Below are 22,291 nucleotides of genomic sequence, written 5' to 3'. Positions count from 1 at the left end.
CCTGTATTTCCCACTCTTTGCCCGACGATGGAGCAGTTTCATTTTAAACATCTGACGTGAAAGGAAGGTTTTTCTTTTCTCCTTTTGTTATATCTGAGGTAGGGCCTTGGTGGCTCTTTACAGATATAGGAAGCTGTTAATGACACCAATAAAGTGCACAGTGACTAAAGAGCGGAGGTTCAGTTGAACTGGACTTTGGCTGGTGTTGTTGTTTTCCCTCTGAAACACACGTAATTGCTTCCAAGTGAAAACAGATGTTTCCACATTTACACTCTAGGTTTCTAAAGACCATCCCGGAAAGTAGAAACACTACCACATAACTATGGATTCATATACATTTATTTATTTATGAAGTACAGGGTATTTTACAATTATTCTAATAGACACACATCTCGCTCGCAGCAGATTAAAAAAACACAAACAGTGGATGATCCTCATACTGACATAATGAACAAATGAATGTGCTGTACAACATTTGGTCGTACTTTCTTTGTCTGAGGTCAGGCTGCACAGAGGTTGATGATCGCATGTACAATGTATAAAGACACAGGGGGTTGCTGACGTCAGCGAGCTGCATTTAACAGCAACCAAGCCTCACGGGAGGCGCACCCATGTTGTCTCACGAGAGAGAAACACAAAAAGCAGAGAGTTGCCTTCACGAGGCACTCGGAGCATTCGCGAAACACACGCCTGACATTTTTCTTATAATCCAGGCTAAAGCGCAACGATCCACGGCACAATCGGATTTCACAAGTTCACGTTCAGGTCTCTTCCCGCTACACTAAGTTACAGAAAGTCAACGTGTTTCCTAATACTCCGCCACCGAGTGACTGGGAGTGACCTTAGCTTCTGCTTTTGAGTTTTTCCTTCCAGTCCTCCTTCACACAGATTACTGTATTATTGCAGTGGCACATGTTAAAGGCAGCGGCATCTGGAGCAGGTTAGTCAGTGACACCAGTGTCCATGGTAACCACTAAAGCACAGGTGGAGCAAGAGAGCATTTGCACTGTAGCCTGTACTACAGTATTGTTAAGATGGAATGTACACTGAAGGCAGAAGGTCTCGAGAGAGAGAGAGAGGTAGAAAAAGAGCACTTTGGTAAGAACTGTTGACCAAAAGACACTACCATTTATCCTATAAGATCTGAATAATGTTTCAATGTTTTTTTTTGTTATTTATAAGATCAATAGCATACAGCCAGACTAAAACTCTGAGGCGGTGTTTGGTGCGTTGTGGTAACTGCTGATGTCAGCATACTACCCGACGTTCAAAAGGTTGAATGGTTACCATGCCGACAATCGGCATGGGTAAAAGTACACGGCAATAAATATGAACATGGTTGACTTTCTTTGGCAGGAATTAAAAATGGAGGTAAAAATCAGCCACATCAAAAAGAGTGCAAGGAACATGTGGATTTGGATAGATTTAACAAAACAATCCAATGCAGGCATCTGGAATCAAGAGTTTGTGAGTTCATTTTGGTCTGTGTGTGTAAAATAATCCTGGGATTAGCACCATTTAGGCTCAAATCTGGTCAAGACAGGAATTGAAGAAAAACAAATGCAATAATGCAAAGTACATGAACACAGAACTGGATAACAAGCATTACTGGAACTTGGCTCCCGTGTTGTAGTTGTTTCCTCCTTTTTTCCTCTTATGAAAACACCGTGCTGCGCTGGTTGGCCTCCCCGACCTTCTCAAAGAACATGAAATCCTGCAAAGTGACAACAACAAAAAAAGGAAATTAATTCATCACCTTAGAAGACTGAGGCAGCATTTCCGGTATAGAAAAGGGGGCGGGCGCGCTCTTACTATGAGGAAGCAGGCTCCCATGAGAACAGCTTTTATCTTCACATCCAAATCCAGCGGGAACTGGATGCCAAAGTTGTCGGTGTCGGTGAAGACTTCCTTCAAAAGGCCGCTCCACTGCTTGCTGATGCGACCGATGGGCTTGTCCCCGTCTTTGCTCTTCAGCTGCGGAGTGTTAAGAACAACGTGTGTCCATAAGTGTTGACGCCTTACCAGAAAAGGCCTGAGGGAAAGGGCTAGCTTCGTTTCACAAGTCCCCCTCGAGCCCCACAAGCGAGAGCGGCATCGAACACTCAGGACCCTCCGGCCTCTCACCTCAAAGTTGACGTCTCCGCAGCAGTTGCAGGCGAAGCAAGGCCCGTCCAGTTTCAGCAACGTCTCCTTGTTGGGTCCCTGGATGGAGAACTTTGGCAGGAAAGGGTGCCAGTCCTGTTTGACGTAGCCTATGGTGGTGCCCGGCGGTGACTGGACCTCCATCTGTGGGTCACACACACGCAGAATGATACGCACATACCAATGTGCCACAAGACGGGAAGGTTTCCCCCTAATCTGCCCCTCGTGACTCGGCCGTGACGGCTTTCAATTAAAACGTTACGGGACAGCGGGGGGGGGGGAGGATAATTGAAACTATGACGGCGCCATTGTGGCAACAAAAGGTAACGAGTCTCACATGGCTCCTGTCCGCCCAGTGGACAGATATGCAGTGTGTGAGCGAGAGGCAGCGCGGGAAGCCCACTGGAGGGAGAGGGGGGGGGGGGGGGCGGCCGGGGGTCTGTAGCTTTATCTACGGACAAAGAGCCATTCACGCAGCCGCTCGTCAGTAACACGAGGAGAAGGGAGGAAAGGCAGAAGCCGCTGAACATGAGCAGGGAGGAAGCAGATGTCTGTGCTCACGGAACCAAATGTGTTGCATCGCTTCCGTCTACTTTTCCAGATATTGAGATGTCCGTCTCGACAACAACAACAACAACAACAACAACATTGCTTTGAAGAAACAAGAGAGTTACAGTTTGCCCGAGGACTATTTTAACTTTTAAAACTATTCAAATAATAAACTATTCAAATTTTTAATGCTGCGGCAACCACGAATAAAATTGTTGACCAAAAATAAGACCAAAGACTAGGTCTTTAAAGGGTGTGGACCAGAAAATGGACACATCAATCAACTCCTTTAACAAGTAAGAGTTAATTATTCTCCATAACAAACTCTGTGATTATCAATACGGTTGAATATTAACAGGACTAATAATGGAAAACGCCCTATCACAGTGCTTATCAGTTATCACCTATCGGGCAGAGTGAGTAATCAATTTCGGTTCGACTGAACTAGAATCAGTTATATGATACCAATATTGGTCCTTGTATCGTTGGTCAATTAAATCAAATATAAACGCAATGAAAACTAAAGTTGAGCACCTCTTGCAGGCAGCAGGGACACCAGCAGGAGACGCAGCGGAAAGGCCGGATGAGGCGGATGACCTCCCGGTCCATGTTGTCCTTGATCTTCATGTCGAAGCTGCGCAGCGAGCCGCAGCAGTTCCTGGTGCAGCAGTCGTTCTTCTCCTTGGCCTTGTAGATCTTTTGGCCCAGACTGTTCTTTATCTCGTACTGGTTGTTGGTCTCAAACCCGATGAACACTGGGCGGTGAAAACAACAACGGGTAGATAAGCGTGTGATTTAAAGTGGAGAGGTTTAAGCTCACTGGCGCAGGTTATTTGCCGTTCAAACAGTGTAGATGTGACTGGATGCAACAGGCCTCACCCTCTAGGAGTTCCACTTTTTGATGAATCAGGATCTGGTCAATCTGAAACCACAAGAGGAAGAATTAACAGCTGAAAGTATACAACCTCACGTCTGAAAGATGTATTCCTCTTAAAACAAGAAGTAACAATGGGGGCTGTGGAGGGAGAAGTGCCCTTGTTTGCAATGATGAGCAACATAATCCGCGTATTATCAAGAAACCACATACTTTCTCAGAGTTAAACGCTGTGAAGTCACTTCTCGGTGGAACTTCCTTTAAACCCTTCGATGGCATTTACCAAATGTGCTTCCTTTTTTTTTATCTCACGGCACCACACGTCTTTTACTGCATCTTTGTTTCAACTGTTATTTAGTACAAGTGATAGTTACATTGTAGCATCTTTAAACTTTACATTTTATGGCTTTCCTTTGAGCACGTGTTCCCTCGGGACACCTACATCACAGTAGCCCCTTAGGTTGCCACATATGATCAAGGCAGGCTCCTTATGACTTATTTCTATGAGTCATGTCATTATCAGGGAATCCGGTCAGGGGAGGGAACAGCGAGGGACCACATTCCAGAGGCGAAGGAGTGGCGTTTGAATAATCCGTCTTAGTGTGACCGAAAACGGGTGAGGCAGCGCCACCAGAGCTCCATCCTACCTGCGTGAGGTACTCGAGCCCCGGTGGGACCCCGACAGGCACCACAGCTGGAGACCCGACCGGGGCCGGCGCGATCCCTCCGTGAGGGGCGCCGTACTCCGGGGCCGCCATCGGGCCCGGCCCGGCGGGACCTGGCTGATACATGACAGGAGCTTGGCCTGGATCGTAGCCCATGTTGAAGCCAGCCGGAGGGGCTTGGCCGGGGTCTCCGTACCCGCCCGCGGGACCCGGGTAAGGGGCTCCGGGGTGGCCGCCGGGCTGAGGCATCGGGTAGGGTGCGTTGCTCTGAAAGCCTGGGTAAACTGGTGTGGGGAGGGCGAGGGTGGGGGTGGGGGGGGGGGTGGGGGGAGAAGAAACGATGATGTCAGTGTAAATATGGCCGTGTACAGCTCCGTCCCTTCATTTGACTGGATTTGAATGGCAGCGACGGTTCATTGTAAATGCTGAACAACACCACACCAGGAACAAGAAATAAAATACAAAACATGAAAAACACGGAACACAATCTGGATGGAAAATGTCTGTTTATGGCTGATAGCAGCTGCCCTGTGAAAGTGGATCATCCTGCACCCCCCCCCCCCCTCCCCTCCCCTCCCCTCCCCTGCTGGGACAGCGGAGCCAATAAGCTACTTATTAGCCGAGCCAGAGAAGAGATTTGAAGCACTTACAAAAGGAGTCAATATATATATAGCCGGTACGTGACACAGTAACAGCCCCGGTGGTCTGGTCTGGTTTTTTAAGTCATGTTTGATGATAAAAAGGCTGTTTCAAGAGCTTCTTTGGGCATGAATTCAACAACTTTGGACTCTTATCGGTCCAGAGCACACAAGAATAATCACTAAGTTATTTAAGCCGTCAGTTTACAGTGGACTACAGTGTTGGTGGCAGTCTGAAAGTCATTTGTTTCTCATTCTTGTCCGATGTTTAAGCAGAAGGAAAAGAACACAAGTGGAAATATAAAAGGAAGTGGGCGCAGCGGTGAAGCGTACGGGGGTGTAATAAAGTGGAACTTGACTTACGTGCTCACACATATTCTTCTCCTGGACATAGCAATCATGTCCTTTTAGATTCAGCTCATGTCTTTTTAATTTTATTTACAGGCCAACAAACTGCAAACGAGTTCCATGTCCTCTCATTTTTCAGGCAAAATAAAGTCTCTATTGTGAGACTTTTCCGTCACATATTAAATGTTTACTAAATACGTTCGAGATACGAACTTTGGTTAAAACAAACAAGCTTTCTGAAGACGCCGGTTTTCCGTCTCCATAAACGGGCTTGTCTACTGGGTTTTTATTTATTTTTATTTGTCCTGTCCCTCTCCACATGCCACTTGTTAGTGCAAGCATATCAACTAGTTACATAACTGACCAAACGGGTTTTTGCTGGTGTGCTCACGGTCGTGGGCATGTTGAATCCCAAACAGATTCAGCTTTTGAAGACAAATTGCAGACGCCAGTAATGTGTCCTGTGAACTTTTGGGGGCTTGTCGCTCCGCCTCTTTCCACATTCCTCCCTTCTGCTCGCAGAAAACCTAACCAAATTAAAACCCAGAGTGTTCCACAGACAGCCCGCCACCCCACAGCGGATCCCTTCACTTCCCAAATTGCTCTTTCCATCGGGAGGGGAGCAGTACGCCGTACCAACAGGAAAAACTAGAAGGGCTTCCAGTCCAATGTAAACATACCGGGGATTTCTTTTCAATTTCACAACCTTGGGGGGGAGTACGTTTTCTTAATGAAAGGAATGGGCGGGCTTGGCAAGGTGACTTCACCATGATTCACAGGAACCGGAATGTCCAGTGGAAACCTTTCAGATTCACGGGTCCAATCAGGTGACCAAATGCAGAAAAGTGAGGATGCAATTTGACAGAACGTCAGAAAGAAACGCACTACCTGAGCACACGATTCTTTTCGTTGTCTCTTTTCCTAATCGAGTGAAAAGGAGATGTAGTCATTGTTCCTATCTGTCACGTGAAGGCGCTTACCAGGAGCAGACATGGCGAGGAGCCGCTTGGAAAATGTTCTGGAGACGGAGTGAAAGCAGGTCGCACTTCCCCGTCCACTCCCAGGATCTCTGAAAGGAAACTACAGCAAGGAAGGGGGGGCGAGAGAGGGGTGTCGAGAGAAGAAGAAAAAAGGGGAGGGGTTTGTACAGGGACAACAAAGAACCCTACATTTGGATCTAAGATCAGTTACACAAACACATTGTGATGGTTGTGCTTCAGCTCATCAGACCCTGGACCGCCATTTAGCCCAGTCAAACCATCACTAAAGAACTGCAGATCTCTAACCCGAAGATTACAGATTCACCTCCTTAGGTCCTTGAACTTGGTCAAAGATGGAATGCTCAGAGGCTTTGGCACGTGAAGTGTTTTTTTTTTTTTTGGCAGCTAATGAAATCTAACTAGCAGAGAGAGGGATGCTGGGCAGGAGCAGATTCAAGAGAGTACATTGTTACATCTGGACAGTTACATCCCACAGTCTGTAACTCTAGCCCGTGCTGCATCCACGATGTCGTTTTAGCAGAGGTCATTTAACGTTAACTGCTGCGAAATTTGCACTCGACGCTATAAACGCGTCAACTTATCTAATTAACACATGTCCTTTCACCACACGAAACCTGTCCCCTTGACTGAAGCTTTATCTACGAGGCCAGAGACTCTCAACACGCGACGCTCTGCTCGAAACTCGATTAAACTCGCTGACATTTGACGTCTCACCTCTGCGGCGGAAGATTCCTCCTCCGGGTCCCCACGGCGTAAACAAGTGAGTTGAAGGTTGAAGGAGGAAGAGGAGGAAGAGGAGGAGGAGGAGGAGGGGGGAAAGGTCCGCTTACTGAGGCAAGGAAGCGCCTTTTCTAACTAACCTGTTAATCGTAGCTGTCCTGTTGCTGCGCTCGTCCCTCCCATAAATACACGTGGTGTTCTCCCCCCCCCCCCCCCCCCCTCATGCACACTGACTCACACGCGACCTTTTACACGAAAGGGCTTCCGCGTTCTGATTATTGGAAACTGGGAATACGTCGTATCGATATATCTCTCACGGTTTCTGGTGGCCCGCGGGTCCGCTGTTGCGTGCGTCGTGGAAATGGAAACCGTGTAACGTGGTGTTGGGGTAAAAGTTTTTAATGGCTTTAAATGGAGAGATGGATCCTCGGGCTGTAGTCATGGCAACGACCACCAGAGCGCGCCAATACCTCAGCGGTGACATTTAATTATTTCAAATGTAACGATAAATACATAAAAAAATACCCTAAAAACACATTGTGTAAACTACAACCTAACTTAGTTAAACAAAAGGAAGAAAGTCAAAATTGTATGCTAGCAGCCAAATAGCTTAAATACCTAGCGTTAGCGAGACAGGTTGTTGGAGACACAAAGAAGGCCCAAAAAACACTGAATATTGTCATATTTTAAATAGATTTGTGTTCTACGTTTAGAATGTGTCTTGTGTATTGTAGTATACTTTTCTATTTGACACCTGAGCAAATATATTTAGGCAAATTCCAAAAGGCTAATTACGATTATGATTAACTTCAGCTGAGGAAAGCCTCTTGTTTAAATGATTTCAGTAGCACATGCTGGCTCACAGCAGACTCTCTGTAGTACATGTTGGTCAATTCATGTGTCAGCCTGTGTTTCTGTGAACAACACAAAAACTAATGGCTGAATTAACATTCTGTTTCTGGACAAATTCAATTCGACCAATGACTTGCTTTTTTTTATTTCTGTAATTTTATGTTGATGTTTCTAAGGTTCTCACTTTTGTGGAGGGGGAAGTCTTTGTTCAGTCTATATTTCAGTAGGAGCTAGCGCAAATCGTGGCAGTGGCAACTCGCTGAGGCACTTGCTGTTGCAGGCTGCGGTGCCGCGGTGATTCGTGGCAACTGCCTCGACTCTGTGTCAACTGCCTCGACCCCGACGCAGCTGCCGTGACTTCACGACAGCTGCGTCGACTTTGCGTTAGTGGTGCCTCGACGGTTTGCCGTTTTTACGACAACTGCCTCGACCTTTGCAGCAGTGGTGCCTCGACACTTGCCGTTTTTGTGACATTTATGTTTTATAATTGGCCAGCAGGTGACAATACAATACGCCCTTTAGTAGTACTAGTGTTAGTTGTAAAGGATTTAGTCATAAAACGCCGATAAGTGATATAATGGCTTCCCTTTTAAGTCCAGCTGAGCTAATACGGGCTAAAATCAGTTTGCACGTGTTGCCTTGGTAACAGTAAACACATTTTAAATATAGATAAGATGCATTATAACATTTTAAATAATAAGAACCTCTGAAATCGTTTTGATAGACATACACATTTTTGTACTACATACCAATGGACACATTTTCATGTAACTCATTATGTTCTGTCTGTCTTGACAGGACTGTAGTAGTTATCAAAGGATCATACACTTTGTACACACTATGTACCCGTTGGATGGTGGTGGAAAAAACACCATTTACCATGAAAAAGAAATGTATTGTAAATCAACTGCCATGTTTTAGTCTCCTCTCCCCCCTGAAGATAGCCATGTGACAGTTTAGATTAGTATTAATATAACCAGATAGTGGTAATAGGAAGACATAAGTATACTCTTGCATATCTATCTACATAGCTTACATATGTAAATTCCAATTATAGTTATCGTGACACCTACTACTCCAAGTATATAGTTGTCTCTATTGGTCTAGGTAGGTAAATCAAATTGACATAAATTCATTCCACACAAGAAGTTTACAATGCAAGCTCAAACATTTTTTTTTCATTGTGGAAGGTCACCCTTTCATTTTGAGGGGAATAAATGCTTGAAACATAAGAAAATAAGGAACACAGATGTAACAAACCAAATCTTTTAATTCAAAATGCTTCATATATTTATATATTTTCAATTGCACATCTCGAGGTGTGTGTCCACTAGTTTGAGCACATTGTCAATACTACTGTTGCTCAAACTTTGCAAATGCTTTCAAATTTTTTTCATCTAGCATTGCAGTGCAGAACTTTTTGTAGTCCTTCTTTTGTTCAAAAATAAAGGTAAAAAGTTCCGCTGGAGAGTCATCGTTTGGGTCATCTTCCCAATTGTGGAGGTCCTGAAGAGTTTCCTCTTGTTCTTCCTCTTCCATGGAAAGGACAGCGGGAAGTTTCAATCTTCCTTGAAATTGTGTCTTGCGACACCAGTCAGCTGCGGTCAGGCAGTCTCTTAGTAGAACATTATCCTGCAGTAAACAATTAAAATATATATCCAACGTTTGTCGTAACAAATTAATTATTAAAGGTTATAGAGCATTTGAGGTACAAATTAAACAAATACAATAATAATAAATTAATAATACATGAAAATCTGTTTCATTTAACACCTAAAAGTGTAATCTTTACTTTGTGAAATAATCAATGGGTATGTGATTATATGAATAAACAATAATCAAGCCATCAAGACCCATTTCAAATTGAATATCAGTATAAAATCTGAGTTACCAGTATTTACATCTACATAAAATACTGTACTCAAAATCATCTCTGTAATTGCATCTTGTTTTTTTATTGCAAAGATTTGAACATTTCTTACCACTACTTTGCTTTCTCTGTCACCTCCTGACGTGTCTTCAGCACTGCGAAAGATATTATGTCTTTGAATGAACTACCAGATTCTGTGATTACAGTGATGTCAACTTGACGTGCAAAACCGCTGTTAGCCAGCATTGTGACAGTCAATTAAGTGATGTTGCAGATACGCATGCTCACCCACAATTAAATAAACGTTGTGTCTACCTTTTGTTAGATGTGTTCTCAAGAAGAAGAGATTCTGCCTGGTACCGACACATGTTGCTGGTCCTTTGTAACCACTCAATCAAGACCTAAAAAAAGTATTCAGAATACTTATTATATTGTTATAATTATCACTTACAGGTTTATCATTCAATTATACATTATTATTTCACTGAAATGTACACTCACCGGCCACTTTATTAGGTACCCCATGCTAGTAACGGGTTGGACCCCCTTTTGCCTTCAGAACTGCCTCAATTCTTCGTGGCATAGATTCAACAAGGTGCTGGAAGCATTCCTCAGGGAGTTTGGTCCATATTGACATGATGGCATCACACAGTTGCCGCAGATTTGTCGGCTGCACATCCATGATGCGAATCTCCCGTTCCATCACATCCCAAAGATGCTCTATTGGATTGAGATCTGGTGATTGTGAAGGCCATTTGAGTACAGCGAACTCATTGTCATGTTCAAGAAACCAGTCTGAGATGATTCCAGCTTTATGACATGGTGCATTATCCTGCTGAAAGTAGCCATCAGAAGTTGGGTACATTGTGGTCATAAAGGGATGGACATGGTCAGCAACAATACTCAGGTAGGCTGTGGCGTTGCAACGATGCTCAATTGGTACCAAGGGGCCCAAAGAGTGCCAAGAAAATATTCCCCACACCATGACACCACCACCACCAGCCTGAACCGTTGATACAAGGCAGGATGGATCCATGCTTTCATGTTGTAGACGCCAAATTCTGACCCTACCATCCGAATGTCGCAGCAGAAATCGAGACTCATCAGACCAGGCAACGTTTTTCCAATCTTCTATTGTCCAATTTCGATGAGCTTGTGCAAATTGTAGCCTCAGTTTCCTGTTCTTAGCTGAAAGGAGTGGCACCCGGTGTGGTCTTCTGCTGCTGTAGCCCATCTGCCTCAAAGTTGGACGTACTGTGCGTTCAGAGATGCTCTTATGCCCACCTTGGTTGTAACGGGTGGTTATTTGAGTCACTGTTGCCCTTCTATCAGCTCGAACCAGTCTGGCCATTCTCCTCTGACCTCTGGCATCAACAAGGCATTTCCGCCCACAGAACTGCCGCTCACTGGATGTTTTTTCTTTTTCGGACCATTCTCTGTAAACCCTAGAGATGGTTGTGCGTGAAAATCCCAGTAGATTAGCAGTTTCTGAAATACTCAGACCAGCCCTTCTGGCACCAACAATCATGCCACGTTCAAAGTCACTCAAATCACCTTTCTTCCCCATACTGATGCTCTGTTTGAACTGCAGGAGATTGTCTTGACAATGTCTACATGCCTTAATGCACTGAGTTGCCGCCATGTGATTGGCTGCTTAGAAATTAAGTGTTAACGAGCAGTTGGACAGGTGTACCTAATAAAGTGGCCGGTGAGTGTATACTTTACATGACCTGTTTACCCAGTTCAGTTAGTGTTCTTACACCTTAACATTGATTCTCATTCATTCTGCCATTGTAATTTGATGTTATATTATCTGAAAGGTGTTTCCAATTGTCTGTCTTAGCTACTTCAGTCATAAATAAATGAATATTTTCCGCTGTAAAGATAATAATAGCAGTAAAGGGTAATTTGGTTGATTTCCTCAATAGCTCACCTCTGGCAAAATGACCTCAGCAATAAATTGCTGCTTCTCAGACAAGTGTCCTGTTGGGATGAACAGAAAAAAAAGTTATACAAATATATACACACACATGTACCTAAGACAGGCACGCACACACACATACACACACTAAGATAATATGGGCTCAGACCAGTTCGCCCTTGTTGCCTTGGTAACAATAACTACTTCCAGGCAGCTCCCCGAAGGAATGCAAATTGTAAATATTGATAAGATGAATTGTTACGTTTAAAATATCATAAGATCAAGATCCCATAAAACCTAATGGATTATATATATATATATATATATATATATATATATATATATATATATATATATAATCCATATATATATATATATATATATATATATATATAATCCATTAGGTTTTATGGGATCTTGATCTTATGATATTTTAAACGTAACAATTCATCTATATATATATATATATATATATATATATATATATATATATATATATATATATATATATATATATAATCCATTAGGTTTTATGGGATCTTGATCTTATGATATTTTAAACGTAACAATTCATCTTATCAATATTTACAATATATATATATATATATAATCCATTAGGTTTTATGGGATCTTGATCTTATGATATTTTAAACGTAACAATTCATCTTATCAATATTTACAATTTGCATTCCTTCGGGGAGCTGCCTGGAAGTAGTTATTGTTACCAAGGCAACAAGGGCGAACTGGTCTGAGCCCATATTATCTTAGCTGGACTTAAACTGGAAGCCATTGTATCACATATCGGCGTTTAATGATTAAACCAATTAAAACTAATAATACTAATACTCTCAATGACCGTATAGTATTGTTAAAATATGAAAATAAAACGGGAACAGTCAAGCCACCATTACCGCAAAGTCGACGCAGCTGTCGTGAAGTTGTGGCAGCTGCCACGACTCGCCCCGGCAACTCACTTAAAATGTATTATACGGTCATATATTGTTGAAATACTAAAAGTAACGGAAACTGCACTTCTCCCAAACAATCGCAGCACCCTCACCCTCCGTAGCACCGTTACCTTTACAGCCGCGGCACCGCTCGAGCTGCCTGCCTCGACCGGGGCTAAGGCTCCCTTAGCACTCGCGGCACCTCTCCATTGAACTCCATGTACCTCGACCAGCCGAGAGCTAAGGCTCCCTTAGCGGTCGTGGCACCTCTCCCTTAAAGTCCCGGTACCGCTACCAGCCGAGGAATCGAGCCCATACATCGTAGTAACGATCCTATAACACAATGCATCTGTCCATTTAGCTCCCCCGACCGAGGGACCGGTACCCGAACTCATGGCACCGCTCGAGCTACCTCCCTTGACCGAGTAAACACACGAGGCAGTTGCCACAGAGTCGAGGCAGTTGCCACGAATCACCGCGGCACCGCAGCCTGCAACAGCAAGTGCCTCAGCGAGATGCCACTGCCACGATTTGCGCTAGACCTTTCTCCTATATTTGGCACTCGCTGCAAATGCCTGATATTTATAGGGCACTGGACCAGGGCGGGGTATGAGATTCAACACAAACACACACACACGCATACACACACACACACACACACACGCACTCACGCACAAGGTTTCCATAGACACACACACAGGGATAGGGGCTGAACCACACCTTCTTTAAACCAACCTTTACACTTTCTCGTAATGTGTGTACACTTGAATTTAAAATTGAATTAAAAAAAAGTATGAATATACGGTATATATATAACTTATAACTTAAGAAACTGTAGTCAAGTGCATTTTAACAAACCGTTTCTGATGCTTATTCCATTCATTGCTCAGAGATGACTAAATCAATAGCTCTCTTATATTTGTACACTTAACACACAGCTACCGGCCGGTTATCTTAGCTTATCAAATGGAAGTCACTTCTCCACAGATATATAATGCCCCATAAAACCACCTACTTGTCCTTTGTACGCTCAGCTCTTTGACATTAATAAGTAAGTGCAATCCTCTCAACTAACATTCGGCAGGAATGCAAACAAGCTTAGCTCCCAAAAAGGCAAATGTACCCTTAGCAAATGCCAAGAGTATTCAATTATGCTATTGATATATATTTGATGCCCAAATTCAAATGTTAAACATGGCACACTACTGTATATATTAGTACACTTTTAATCTGATTTGGAGTAAACGAACCGGTCCTGCAAGCCAATTAACTCAACTCTAGCTAAACCGGATCCCGATGTCCTCATTTCAAAGGCTGACCCCTTCAGTTTACATCTTCAGGAGGACATTTGTTCCTGCATTGTAATAATACAACACACACAGTCACACACCCAGCCAAAGGCTACTAATGAGGCCTGTCCCTGATAATGGAAGTAATCAGTGCAGCTCGGCCCCTGCTGACATGATGCCGGGCCTTGCCCTGGAATGCTTATACACGCCTGATCTATCAGCACCAGCTCTATGTTTGGCGGGCCTCAGTTTCCCAGAATAGAAATAATTAGGACAGGGCGGAAAAAGAGGAAAAGTGAAAACGTGTCAGAATGAGCATAGCTCGGAACGCAACTTGACATACGTGTGACATGTGGTCTGGATTGGGTGGCGATCAGGCGGGGGAAGTCAGGCGAGGCGGAGTGATCAAGTTTTCCAGATTATCGCACACACCGGGGTCCCTGTAGGCCCACTATCTCTGATCTCACTGTCTCCGGGCTTCTCCCTCAAACCCAAACACATTCAACCAATGCAGCGGTACTTGATGGAGCGGTTGATTAGTAACTGTTTATTGATTATGTTGCTTTTAATTTTGCTCTGCTCTGCATTTGTTGTTAAGTAGTTTTACCATGTTTTTCAATGGCAAAGTGGTTCATTAGTCAAAGAAGGTTACAAGGTCAATTCTTTCATAAAATGTTGTGCTTATTACACTCTCAGAGAGGATACCAATATGTTCATGTGGTCAAACACATCAAGTCTAAATGCAGATGTGAGGCTAACGTATCGCCCTAATGCAGCTTTGTAAAGACATTTACATTCTCAACAGTGACCTTATCTCACTCCCGTCATTCCTTAAAACCGGCTGCAAGGAGGACGGAGGCGGGCGCGGCCTACGTATACGAACGTACGTGTGTCGAGGCATCTTGCATCTCGCTTTAAAATCTCTTAAGAGAGACCTTATGGCGCGTTTCCACCGAGCGGTACGGTACGGGTTGGGTCGGTACCCTTTTATTTGTGTCTCCACTGAGAAAAGTACCAAAGATCCGCACCGTACCGTACCACTTTTTGGGTACCCTTCCGTTGGGGTACCTGGCACAGTTGTTTGGTACTAAAGGGTGGATCAAGACTCACTGCAGAACGTTGATTGGTTGAAAGAGTGTCGTCATTTGCGCGTGCCGCAAGGGGAAAGACAACACACGAAGGAACAACGTCGCAACAATGTCGCCGCGCAGCATTACTTTAACAGCCACATATCGAAACGCAAGAACAGGATCGGCTGTATGTCCTCCATTGTTGTTTGCGGTTAGCTTTCAGTTTTAGCGATCGAATGACGTCAATCTACTTTCCGTCCAATACCGCGCCTATCAAGTGATGTTACCACTACTTTCTGGAATACTCCAAGCCTATCAAGTAAGGGTACTGTTGGCGGTGGAAACGCTCGCCAAATCATGGTTAACAGACCCGACCCGTACCGACCCGACACGTACCGTACCGTACTGCTCGGTGGAAACGCGCCATTAGAGGTTTTGACACTAATGATGACAATGCCAGGCGGCAAGGCGGGAGACGTAATTGGCCCGTCTGAAGCCACGCATAGTCACACACACACACACACACACACACACACACACACTGGACGCACGTTTAGCCTAAACAGCTGCTGATGCCAGTCCCATAATATAAACCCACCCATGGATGCACGGCTACAAATACCCTGCACACGGGTCAAGAGCTCATAAGACACCGACCCTTCAAACACAATCAGCTGTGAGGACCGGACTCAGATTTAAGGTGAGCTCCTCGATTCTTTTTCAAATTTAACTGCTGGCGTGTTCATCGTTTGTGACTGCAGTTGCGTTTCTCCGTGCAGATGCTTTGCTCCACATGTGTGCTGCCTCTCCTGGCTCGTTACATGTTGCCACAGGAGACGTCCTGTGCTGGACTCAGAGTCAAAAAAGTAAACTTTCAACATTCTACCTCTTGCTTTGTCACCTTTTGGACGAGCCAAATACCTGAAAGCACGCCCCCCCCCCCCCCCCCCCCCCGGTCCGTCTAGTCATTGTAGGGTTTTTGCCTGCAGGAGGTGAACTGGCTGGAACAGGAGATGTTCCTCCACCCGCACGATGGCTCGGACCAGGGAGACCTGTCCGTGGGGGACGCCGGGGAGACGGACAAGCGTTCCCCTCATTCTGAGACTTTCCTCGCCCCACCGGAGCAGGTTTCTCCCCAAAGGAAGAACCAGTTCCACCACAGAGGCAATGAGAAGAGGTGAGGAGAAAGGAACGCATTATTTAAATGGAACCGTTCACACGTACAATCAGCTATATGAAATTTAGCTTGTGTCTTAAGTTATTTAAATAACTTAATTTGATGTATAGAGATTTCTAAATTCTGCTTCCTGGAATTGATTTTATTGGTCTCATGTGCATTTTTGTTCTTAGTAAATGAAAATAATTGTGGTACAGACTGAATGCATTTTATGAAAAGTATAACTTTCCAGTCAAATTAAGTGATTTGGACCGCTGTGTCTTCAGGAGGAAGGTTGCTCCTCTGGACTCCATCAGCAGCTTCCAGATGTCTAGTCTCCGGAACCGAAAAGTGAGTTGCAAGAGAAAAACGTTCATCCATGTGTATCACTAGTTTAATTCCTTAATCCGTCCCAAAGAACATGAAATCCTGCAAAGTGACAACAACAAAAAAAAGGAAATTAATTCATCACCTTAGAAGACTGAGGCAGCATTTCCGGTATAGAAAAGTGGGCGGGCGCGGTCTTACTATGAGGAAGCAGGCTCCCATGAGAACAGCTTTTATCTTCACATCCAAATCCAGCGGGAACTGGATGCCAAAGTTGTCGGTGTTGGTGAAGACTTCCTTCAAAAGGCCGCTCCACTGCTTGCTGATGCGACCGATGGGCTTGTCCCCGTCTTTGCTCTTCAGCTGCGGAGTGTTAAGAACAATGTGTGTCCATAAGTGTTGACGCCTTACCAGAAAAGGCCAAACTGGGATCAGAACTGCTCAGTGAAGAATTCGAAACCACCCTTCGTCTCCGTCGGGGTAAACACAGAGCCAACAGCTGGCAGGTGGGGAGCTTAGCTCGGCTTAGCTTAGCACAAAGACTGGAAACTGAGGGAAACGGCTAGCTTTGTTTCACAAGTCCCCCTCGAGCCCCACAAGTGAGAGCGGCATCGAACACTCAGGACCCTCCGGCCTCTCACCTCAAAGTTGACGTCTCCGCAGCAGTTGCAGGCGAAGCAAGGCCCGTCCAGTTTCAGCAACGTCTCCTTGTTGGGTCCCTGGATGGAGAACTTTGGCAGAAAAGGGTGCCAGTCCTGTTTGACGTAGCCTATGGTGGTGCCCGGCGGTGACTGGACCTCCATCTGCGGGTCACACACACGCAGAATGATACACACATACTAATGTGCCACAAGACTGGAAGGTTTTCCCCTAATATGCCCCTCGTGACTCGGCCGTGACAGCTTTCAATTAAAACGTTACGGGACAGCGGGGGGGGGGAGGATAATTGAAACTCTGACGGTGCCATTGTGGCAACAAAAGGTAACGAGCCTCACATGGCTCCTGTCCGCCCAGTGGACAGATATGCAGTGTGTGAGCGAGCGGCAGCGCGGGAAGCCCACTGGAGCCCGATTGCAAACGAACAGGGAAAAGGAGCCGTCTCAGAGACAGAGGGAGGGGGGGGGGGGGGGGGGGGGTCTGCGAGATCATTGGGACGGACAAAGAGCTATTCACGCAGCCGCTCGTCAGTAACACGAGGAGAAGGGAGGAAAGACAGAAGCCGCTGAACATGAGCAGGGAGGAAGCAGATGTTTGTGCTCACGGAACCAAATGTGTTGCATCGCTTCCGTCTACTTTTCCAGATATTGAGATGTCCGTCTCGACAACAACAACAACAACAACATTGCTTTGAAGAAACAAGAGAGTTATAATTTGCACGAGGACTATTTTAACTATTCAAATAATAAACTATTCCAATTTTTTAATTGTGCAGGAACCATGAATAAAATTGTTGAGGTGACCAAAAATAAGACCAAAGACTAGGTCTTTAAAGGGTGTGGACCAGAAAATGAATAAAATTGAATCAACTCCTTGAATGAATCAACTCCTTTAACAAGTAAGAGTTAATTATTCTCCATAACAAACTCTCTGATTATCAACACGGTTGAATATTAACAGGACTAATAATGGAAAAAGCCCTATCAAAGTGCTTATCAGTTATCACCTATCTGGCAGAGTGAGTAATCAATTTCGGTTCGACTGAACTAATCAGTTATAGAATACCAATATTGGTCCTTGTATCGTTGGTCAATTAAATCAAATATAAACGCAATGAAAACTAAAGTTGAGCACCTCTTGCAGGCAGCAGGGACACCAGCAGGAGCCGCAGCGGAAAGGCCGGATGAGGCGGATGACCTCCCGGTCCATGTTGTCCTTGATCTTCATGTCGAAGCTGCGCAGCGAGCCGCAGCAGTTCCTGGTGCAGCAGTCGTTCTTCTCCTTGGCCTTGTAGATCTTTTGGCCCAGACTGTTCTTTATCTCGTACTGGTTGTTGGTCTCAAACCCGATGAACACTGGGCGGTGAAAACAACAACGGGTAGATGAGCGTGTGATTTAAAGTAGGAGAGGTTTAAGGTTATTTGCCGTTCAAACAGTGTAGATGTGACTGGATGCAACAGGCCTCACCCTCTAGGAGTTCCACTTTTTGATGAATCAGGATCTGGTCAATCTGAAACCACAAGAGGAAGAATTAACAGCTGAAGGTATACAACCTCACGTCTGAAAGATGTATTCCTCTTAAAACAAGAAGTAACAATGGGGGCTGTGGAGGGAGAAGTGCCCTTGTTTGCAATGATGAGCAACATAATCCGCGGATTATCAAGAAACCACATACTTTCTCAGAGTTAAACGCTGTGAAGTCACTTCTGGGTGGAACTTCCTTTAAACCCTTCGATGGCATTTACCAAATGTGCTTCCTTTTTTTTAATCTCACGGCACCACACGTGTTTTTACTGTATCTTTGTTTCAACTGTTAGCTATTTAGTACAAGTAATAGTTACATTGTAGCATCTTTAAATTTTTTATGGCTTTCCCTTGAGCACGTGTTCCCTCGGGACCAGTACACACACCTAATCACAGTAGCCCCTTAGGTTGCCACATATGATCAAGGCGGCCTCCTTATAACTTATTTCTATGAGTCATGTCATTATCAGCGAATCTGGTCGCGAGGGAACAGCGAGGGACCACATTCCAGAGGCGAAGGAGTGGCGTTTGAATAATCCGTCTTAGTGTGACCGAAAACGGGTGAGGCAGCGCCACCAGAGCTCCATCCTACCTGCGTGAGGTACTCGAGCCCCGGTGGGACCCCGACAGGCACCACAGCTGGAGACCCGACCGGGGCCGGCGCGATCCCTCCGTGAGGGGCGCCGTACTCCGGGGCCGCCATCGGGCCCGGCCCGGCGGGACCCGGCTGATACATGACAGGAGCTTGGCCTGGATCGTAGCCCATGTTGAAGCCAGCCGGAGGGGCTTGGCCGGGGTCTCCGTACCCGCCCGCGGGACCCGGGTAAGGGGCCCCGGGGTGGCCGCCGGGCTGAGGCATCGGGTAGGGTGCGTTGCTCTGAAAGCCTGGGTAAACTGGTGTGGGGGGGGAGAAGACACAATGACGTCAGTTTAAATATGGCCGTGTACAGCTCCGTCCCTTCATTTGACTGGATTTGAATGGCAGCGACGGTTCATTGTAAATGCTGAACAACACCACACCAGGAACAAGAAATAAAATACAAAACATGAAAAACACGGAACATAATCTGGATGGAAAATGTCTGTTTATGGCTGATAGCAGCTGCCCTGTGAAAGTGGATCATCCTGCCCCCCAGTTCACTGTTGACTACAGTGTTGGTGGCAGTCTGAAAGTCATTTGTTTCTCATTCTTGTCCGATGTTTAAGCAGAAGGAAAAGAACACAAATGGAAATATAAGGAAGTGGGCGCAGCGGTGTAATAAAGTGGAACTTGACTTACGTGCTCACACATATTCTTCTCCTGGACATAGCAATCATGTCCTTTTAGATTCAGCTCATGTCTTGGTGTTTTTTTTTAATATACAGGCTAACAAACTACAAACAAGTTCCATGTCCTCTCATTTTTCAGCCAAAATAAAGTCTCTATTGTGAGACTTTTCCATCACATATTAATGTTTACCAAATACGTTCGAGATATGAACTTTGCTTAAAACAAACGAGCTTTCTGAAGACGCCGGTTTTCCGTCTCCAGATATGGGCTTGTCTACTGGGTTTTTCATTTATTTTTATTTGTCCTGTCCCTCTCCACATGCCACTTGTTAGTGCAAGCATATCAACTAGTTACATAACTGACCAAACTGGTTTTTGCTGGCAGGAGAGTTTTCACTGAGGGATTTTTCGTGCTTACGGTCGTGGGCATGTTGAATCCCAAACAGATTCAGCTTATGAAGACAAATTGCAGACGCCAGTAATGTGTCCGGTGAACTTTTGGGGGCTTGTCGCTCCGCCTCTTTCCACATTCCTCCTTCTGCTCGCAGAAAACCTAACCAAATTAAAACCCCAGAGTGTTCCACAGACGGCCCGCCACCCCACAGCGGATCCCTTCACTTCCTAAATTGCTACAGCAAGGAAGGGGGCGAGAGAGGGGTGTCGAGAGAAGAAAAAAATAGGAAGGGTTTGTACAGGGACAACAAAGGACCCTACATTGGATCTAAGATCAGTTACACAAACACATTGTTATGGTTGTGCTTCAATTCAGAGGCTCAGCTCATCAGATCCTGGACCGCCATTTAGCTCAGTCAAACCATCACTAAGAACTGCAGATCTCTAACCTTAAGATACAGATTCACCTCGTCAACTTGTCAAATTAACACATTTCCTTTCACCACATGAAACCTGTCCTCTTGACTGAAGCTTTATCTACGAGGCCAGAGACTCTCAACACGCGACGTTCTGCTCAAAACTTGATTAAAATCGCTGACATTTGATGTCTCACCTCTGCGGCGGAAGATTCCTCCTCGGGTTCCCAAGGCGTAAACAAAGTAGTTGAAGGTTGAAGGAGGAAGAGGAGGAGGAGGAGGAGGAGGAGGAGGAGGGGGAAAAGGTCCGCTTACTGAGGCAAGGAAGCGCCTTTTCTAAATAACCTGTTAATCGTAGCTGTCCTGTTGCTGCGCTTGTCCCTCCCATAAATGCACGTTGTGTAAACTACAACCTAACTTAGTTAAACAAAAGGAAGAAAGTCAAAATTGTACGCTAGCAGCCAATTAGCTTAAATACCTAGCGTTAGCGAGACAGGTTGTTGGAGACACAAAGAAGGCCCAAAAAACACTGAATAATGTCATATTTTAAATAGATTTAACATATGCTTATTTTGTGTTCTACTTTTAGAATGTGTCTTGTGTATTGTAGTATACTTTTCTATTTGACACCTGAGCAAATATATTTAGGCAAATTCCAAAAGGCTAATTACGATTATGATTAACTTCAGCTGAGGAAAGCCTCTTGTTTAAATGATTTCAGTAGCACATGCTGGCTCACAGCAGACTCTCTGTAGTACATGTTGGTCAATTCATGTGTCAGCCTGTGTTTCTGTGAACAACACAAAAACTAATGGCTGAACTAACATTCTGTTTCTGGACAAATTCAATTCGGTTTATATATAACTTATAACTTAAGAAACTGTAGTCAAGTGCATTTTAACAAACCGTTTCTGATGCTTATTCCATTCATTGCTCAGAGATGACTAAATCAATAGCTCTCTTATATTTGTACACTTAACACACAGCTACCGGCCGGTTATCTTAGCTCATCAAATGGAAGTCACTTCTCCACAGATATATAATGCCCCATAAAACCACCTACTTGTCCTTTGTACGCTCAGCTCTTTGACATTAATAAGTAAGTGCAAACCTCGCAACTAACATTCGGCAGGAATGCAAACAAGCTTAGCTCCCAAAAAGGCAAATGTACCCTTAGCAAATGCCAAGAGTATTCAATTATGCTATTGATATATATTTGATGCCCAAATTCAAATATTAAACATGACACACTATATATTAGTACACTTTTAATCTGAATGGGAGTAAACAAACCGGTTCTGCCAGCCAATTAACTCAACTCTAGCTAAACCGGATCCCGATGTCCTCATTTCAAAGGCTAACCCCTTCAGTTTACATCTTCAGGAGGACATTTGTTCCTGCATTGTAATAATACAACACACACAGTCACACACCCAGCCAAAGGCTACTAATGAGGCCTGTCCCTGATAATGGAAGTAATCAGTGCAGCTCGGCCCCTGCTGACATGATGCCGGGCCTTGCCCTGGAATGCTTATACACGCCTGATCTATCAGCACCAGCTCTATGTTTGGCGGGCCTCAGTTTCCCAGAATAGAAATAATTAGGACAGGGCGGGAAAAGAGGAAAAGTGAAAACGTGTCAGAATGAGCATAGCTCGGAGCGG

At 44.8% G+C, this 22,291-nt stretch overlaps 2 protein-coding genes and 1 long non-coding RNA gene across 5 annotated transcripts; all 3 read right to left on the bottom strand.

The window, feature by feature from the left end:
- Positions 1-321: 321 nt before the first annotated feature.
- Positions 322-7,100, bottom strand: LOC119222446 (phospholipid scramblase 2-like). Of its 2 annotated transcripts, none has more exons than XM_062560866.1 (8): positions 7,078-7,100; positions 6,197-6,296; positions 4,213-4,514; positions 3,571-3,613; positions 3,226-3,446; positions 2,125-2,286; positions 1,813-1,974; positions 322-1,714 (listed from the first exon to the last, which is right to left on the bottom strand). In XM_062560866.1, the coding sequence occupies exons 2-8, from the start codon at positions 6,207-6,209 to the stop codon at positions 1,655-1,657; spliced, it is 963 nt and encodes a 320-aa protein (XP_062416850.1). In that variant the 5' UTR covers positions 6,210-6,296; positions 7,078-7,100; the 3' UTR covers positions 322-1,654. The 2 variants fall into 2 exon arrangements, with proteins under 2 accessions (XP_062416850.1, XP_037335021.1); XM_037479124.2 differs by lacking the exon at positions 7,078-7,100 and adding an exon at positions 6,932-7,071.
- A 1,936-nt stretch (positions 7,101-9,036) lies between these two features.
- Positions 9,037-13,081, bottom strand: LOC134126334 (uncharacterized). Of its 2 annotated transcripts, none has more exons than XR_009955879.1 (5): positions 12,641-13,081; positions 11,593-11,642; positions 9,975-10,060; positions 9,772-9,814; positions 9,037-9,421 (listed from the first exon to the last, which is right to left on the bottom strand). It is a non-coding gene; the product is annotated as an uncharacterized LOC134126334 (long non-coding RNA). The 2 variants fall into 2 exon arrangements; XR_009955878.1 differs by having other exon boundaries at positions 9,039-9,421; positions 12,659-13,081.
- Positions 13,082-15,826: 2,745 nt separating this feature from the next.
- On the bottom strand, positions 15,827-20,978 carry LOC134126330 (phospholipid scramblase 2-like). The gene is made up of 7 exons (XM_062560865.1): positions 20,826-20,978; positions 19,143-19,444; positions 18,494-18,536; positions 18,161-18,381; positions 17,011-17,172; positions 16,571-16,732; positions 15,827-16,471 (listed from the first exon to the last, which is right to left on the bottom strand). The coding sequence occupies exons 2-7, from the start codon at positions 19,407-19,409 to the stop codon at positions 16,445-16,447; spliced, it is 882 nt and encodes a 293-aa protein (XP_062416849.1). The 5' UTR covers positions 19,410-19,444; positions 20,826-20,978; the 3' UTR covers positions 15,827-16,444.
- Between the last annotated feature and the right edge of the window lie 1,313 nt (positions 20,979-22,291).

This window comes from Pungitius pungitius, chromosome 1 (assembly GCF_949316345.1).
Source record: "Pungitius pungitius chromosome 1, fPunPun2.1, whole genome shotgun sequence".
Taxonomy (NCBI): domain Eukaryota; kingdom Metazoa; phylum Chordata; class Actinopteri; order Perciformes; family Gasterosteidae; genus Pungitius; species Pungitius pungitius.
The sequence above is the reverse complement of the archived record's forward strand: the minus strand, read 5'-3'. Positions and strand labels throughout refer to the sequence as shown.

Bases quoted from the DNA above. Each gene is read 5' to 3' on its own strand.
- LOC119222446 (XM_062560866.1), bottom strand. The intron at 3,614-4,212 runs GTAGGATGGAGC...TTGTGGTTTCAG, and splicing joins GGCTCGAGTACCTCACGCAG to ATTGACCAGATCCTGATTCA. The intron at 3,447-3,570 runs GTGAGGCCTGTT...TTCACCGCCCAG, and splicing joins AAAAGTGGAACTCCTAGAGG to TGTTCATCGGGTTTGAGACC.
- LOC134126330 (XM_062560865.1), bottom strand. From the start codon at position 19,409: ATGCCTCAGCCCGGCGGCCACCCCGGGGCCCCTTACCCGGGTCCCGCG. The intron at 17,173-18,160 runs GTGCTCAACTTT...TGTGACCCGCAG, and splicing joins GTCCCTGCTGCCTGCAAGAG to ATGGAGGTCCAGTCACCGCC. The intron at 16,733-17,010 runs GTGAGAGGCCGG...AACACTCCGCAG, and splicing joins GCGGAGACGTCAACTTTGAG to CTGAAGAGCAAAGACGGGGA.